General features: G+C 37.1%; 1 protein-coding gene across 1 annotated transcript; it reads left to right on the forward strand.

Annotated features, from left to right (window-relative positions):
- Window positions 1–1,936: 1,936 nt before the first annotated feature.
- LOC103442662 (2-oxoglutarate-dependent dioxygenase DAO-like) lies at window positions 1,937–4,595 on the forward strand. Its single transcript, XM_008381468.4, has 3 exons — window positions 1,937–2,581; window positions 3,700–4,018; window positions 4,164–4,595. The coding sequence occupies exons 1-3, from the start codon at window positions 2,229–2,231 to the stop codon at window positions 4,416–4,418; spliced, it is 927 nt and encodes a 308-aa protein (XP_008379690.1). The 5' UTR covers window positions 1,937–2,228; the 3' UTR covers window positions 4,419–4,595.

The following is a 4,595-nucleotide window of genomic DNA, read 5'->3' on the forward strand; positions in this document are numbered from 1 at the left end:
GCTTCGTGTGATTGGGTATAAGGATCAGATGCTTCAACTCCTCCATTGATAAACCCTAACTTTCCTTTTCCACCTAGAGCAAGAGACACTGCTCTAGACCATGGGAGATAGTTGAATTCATTCAACAAAACGAAGCAGAGACGCTGAATTGTATTTATCTTAGTGTTTAGAACAAGAGAAGAAGAAACTTGCGAGTTTTCTCCCTCAAGATTTATTGAGCTTTCTTCAGCCATAACTGGAGCTTGAAGATGAACAACGACGGAAAAAAAAAGGGCTCAGATAGGTCAAGGATGACACTGCTCTGATACCATGTTGCAGTTTGGTTTAAGTTTCTTGTATATTTCTCATATATTGTGTGAATGTACAATGACACATATTGTCACACCCCGGACCTGGGGTTAATGGAAAAATAACCCCGCGCCTGGCGAGCAAGTAAAAGTAAAAATAAAAAAAGAAAAATAAACTTCTCTTATAAAAATAACTCCAAAATCCTTACAGGGTGTGCAAAAATAATAAATTAACACTCTTAGATCCCTCATCTAACACAACCTCAATTCGTCTATCATGAGTCTTGCCAAATAACTCATCTGTAAAATAATAAGTGAGGGGTGAGTAACAACCACAGTCACTCAGAGAGTAGAATATGTAATATGCCAGTCAAATTTTCCATTTTAATCATACTATAAAATAGGATAATAATATCAAAGCTTTAACCACGTAATTTCATATCACATAGTCCCTTCACATGTTGATTATCCTTCATAATATGTAGCTCACCACGTGACCCCTAAAATGACCTTTCCACCCTAATGTCCCCGTGTGCCCTACATTTATCCCTCGGATAACCCAACAATAAAGTTCTCATGCTCCATGAACATCCCAAGTAATTTCATACACAATATTAATAATTCTGAAAGCATTTCCACAAATTCAACATGCTTGACTTGAAATAGAGAGAGGTTTGAAAATAGATAAATCCCACAATAACTCATGCTTTTCGTTTATCAGAAAATAAAAATATTTTGAACACATTACATAAATCACTCACTTTGATCGATAGCTAGAACCTCGACAAGACAAGTACACAAAGAATCTCCACACAACAAACCCTAAACCCTATTTCTTTCTCTCTTTACCCTCACTCCCTTTCTCTACGTTGAACCTTCGATGCATGCTCTGCATGGTTCCTTGATATGCGAAAAAAATGGAGCATGGCCTCCTATTTATACTAGAAATGAGGAGGTCAAGCTAACTTCTTATTGGTTGGCTTAGCGGCTAGAGATATAACAAATCAATTGACCTTCTCTTACAAGCTGCTGCGTGGTAATCTAAATAGGCAGTAGACTTGACAAGTGGCTGGCCAATAACAGGTGGAAATAGAAGATAAGACACGTCCAACTAAGTAGCTTCACATAGTCACTGTGTAGAGTGCTCACTAAGCAAATATACAAGAAGATAGCTATAAACTGTGGTGTGCCACGTTCGAATATAGCTTCCAGGATCCAACAGTAAGCAATCTAGCTAGACTAATGAAAAGAACACCTTTTGCCCTCATTCTAACATTAAGGTTCCACCTCCTGCTTGCATGATTTGTAAATGACAGCTCCTACTAATAAAAACATGAATCACAAGACACTTGTCCTATAAATGCAAACTAATGACACTTCCACCTTAATCCTTCCAACTCAAAACCTAGTCATGGTAATGGTGAGGTGTGAATATGCACAGCCACATGCATCACATGTGATGCGCTATGTAAAAACTTATCTAAGCTTCATTCTAAATATAAAAAAATAATAATAACCACAAATACAACTAAAAATAAAAAATAATAATAACCACAAATACTACTAAAAATACGGAACCTTACACATATATAGGAAAAGTATGACTAATTACAACCAACCATTCTTAGACTAAACCCTAGAGACCGGCTATACTCCTTAATTGAAAGGATTACACCAAACACAATGCTAAGAAGTGATTTACACTTTTCTGTCTAGGGACACAAAAGGTGCTGAGTAGCCAAGCAGCCAAAGTTGACAAAAAATGCCATGCCATGATTTCTGATTTCATATCTATCTAGGATTGGTACTCTCAGTAGTCCGTGATAGAAAAAGGAGAAAGCAAAATAAAAGCCCAAAATCAGAAGAAAAGTGTTGCTTTCAGACCGGAGGTCGCGGCTGCTTGCGTAAGGTACGAACTAGTAAGAAGGTAGGAGTAAAGATATGGGAGCCGGTGATGAGGATTGCAAGACAATCCCAGCCATTAATCTGCAAAATTTTCCAGATGAAGAAGAGTACAGGAAACTGAGGGAAGCTTCAGAGACATGGGGATGCTTCAGGCTTGTGAACCACAGGATCCCAGTGGCTTTGATGTCAGAGATGAAGTGTGTGGTCAAATCTATGCTGGAGCTGCCCTTAGAGATGAAGAAGCAGAACAAAGATTCACTAGCTTTCACTGGCTACATACCTCCCAGCAAACTCAATCCTCTCTTTGAGGCTTTTGGTATTTACGACTTGGCCTCACCTCAGGCTGTTCATGGCTTTTGCTCTCAGTTGGATGTCACTTCCCACCAGAGGTTAGATTTCTACTTGCAACCTTAATAATCTCACAGTGGCCATTTGGTTTAGTAACACTGGGCTGCGGCTTGCATAGAGCCGGTGTCCCATCTCATGAGCGTAAGATCCTATCGTCTATAGACATGACTCCACTTAGAGTAAATAATCGGTTTCTACCGAGTTATATATCAGTGGGTAAGTTGTTGAATGACAAAAAAAGTTACAACCTTAATAATCGTCATGATATTTAGTTTAGTAGCCCTCAGTCTTTGCATGAGTTCAAATCTCAACAAAGTCTTTGCATGAATCCAAATCTCACAAATGAGAGCCGTTGAATGATGAAAAAATAAAATAAAAATAGAAGTAATGACCTTAATAATAGCTATGCCTATTTGGTCCAATGAGGTTCAGTCTTCATTGCGGTCAAAATTCTATGAACGACAGTCGTGGATGAAAAAGAAGATTACACCTTATTAATCGCACCATGACTTACAAATTTGCTTATTTTAAATTAAATCTTGTAGCCCACTTAGCAAAAGTACTTGACGGCCTGTATTCAATTGAGATTTTGAGAGATTTTAATTCTTTTAATGAATCTAGGAGTATTCAATCAGAATTTTAAGTGATTATCTGAAATTCAATGTATATTTAATCATGATTTTAATATAGTTTATTAAAATCTTTAGAATCGGATGTATTCAATTAGAATTTTAAAGAAGTTTATATCATTTAAGGTGTATTCAATTAGAATTATAATTTAACAAATTTGGAAAAATTGAGAAATTAGAGGGAATTGGAGAGATTTTGTAATGTATTTTAAGCATCCACAAATCTCACATATCTCCATGAGATTTCGAAAGAATTGAATCAAAATTTTACATAGAATTTTTACAAATCGGTTAAACTCCATAAAAATCTATGGATTTATAAATCCATTAAAATATTTCAAATTCCCAATTGAATACACCTAAGGATCTTGACTCTTTTAGAATTTATGGGATCCTCCCTTGACGACAGTTGTTGAATGAAAAGAAAGCTCCAACCTTCTTTATCAATTCTAAACTAGTAAGTTTTATCAATTCTTTATCAATAATATGTTATTAATGTGGTTCTTAAAGTCGTGTTACTGAATGTGAAGAGAGGTGATAGAGAAGTATGCTCAAGCAACATGTGAGCTGGTTGTGGACATTGGGAAGAAGTTGGCAGAAAGTCTAGGGGTGGCCAACACTGATTTCCACAAGGGATGGCCTTGCCAATTCAGGATGAACAAGTACAACTTCTCTCCTGCATCAATGGGTTCCCCTGGTCTACAAGAACACACAGATTCTGGATTTCTAACAATTCTTCAAGAGGATGAAGATGTTGGTGGTCTGGAAGTAATGAACAAATTTGGTGCCTTTGTGCCTGTTCATCCTTGCCCTGGCACTCTCTTTATCAATCTTGGGGACTTCGCTCAGGTATTACGTTGATACTTTATTTATGTCATATCAAGACTATCTCGAACTATTTGCTATAAATACATCAGGAATATATCGACATGACTGTTTGATACAGTAATATTGCTATTTGATAACACCGTGTTGTTGACATTTTTATACCAAGGTTTGGAGCAATGGGAGGTTGCACAATGTGAGGCATAGAGTAAAATGCTCGGCGGCTAGTATTCGAGTTTCGATCGCTACATTTCTCAGCGGACCAAAAGAGGAAGCGATAGAAGCTCCGCCGGAACTGGTAGATTCGGACCACCCTCGTCTCTACGTCCCTTTTGTTTATGACGATTATAGAGTTAGCAAGTTCAAACTGCTCGAAAAATTACAGGCTGATAAAGCCCTTGCACTCCTACGCATCCCTTCCTAATTTGGTGATATGTGTGTGGCAAAGCTTAGCTGCCATATATGATATATCATCCTCCCTTTTAGAGCATCTTCAATGAAGATGTCAAAATGTCAAAAACATATGTCTAATTTATATTTGATGGCTGAGTTGACATTGAAATAACATCTTTAAATTTTCACTCTTCAGTTAAGAAGTCAA

This window comes from Malus domestica, chromosome 15 (genome assembly GCF_042453785.1).
Source record: "Malus domestica chromosome 15, GDT2T_hap1".
Taxonomy (NCBI): domain Eukaryota; kingdom Viridiplantae; phylum Streptophyta; class Magnoliopsida; order Rosales; family Rosaceae; genus Malus; species Malus domestica.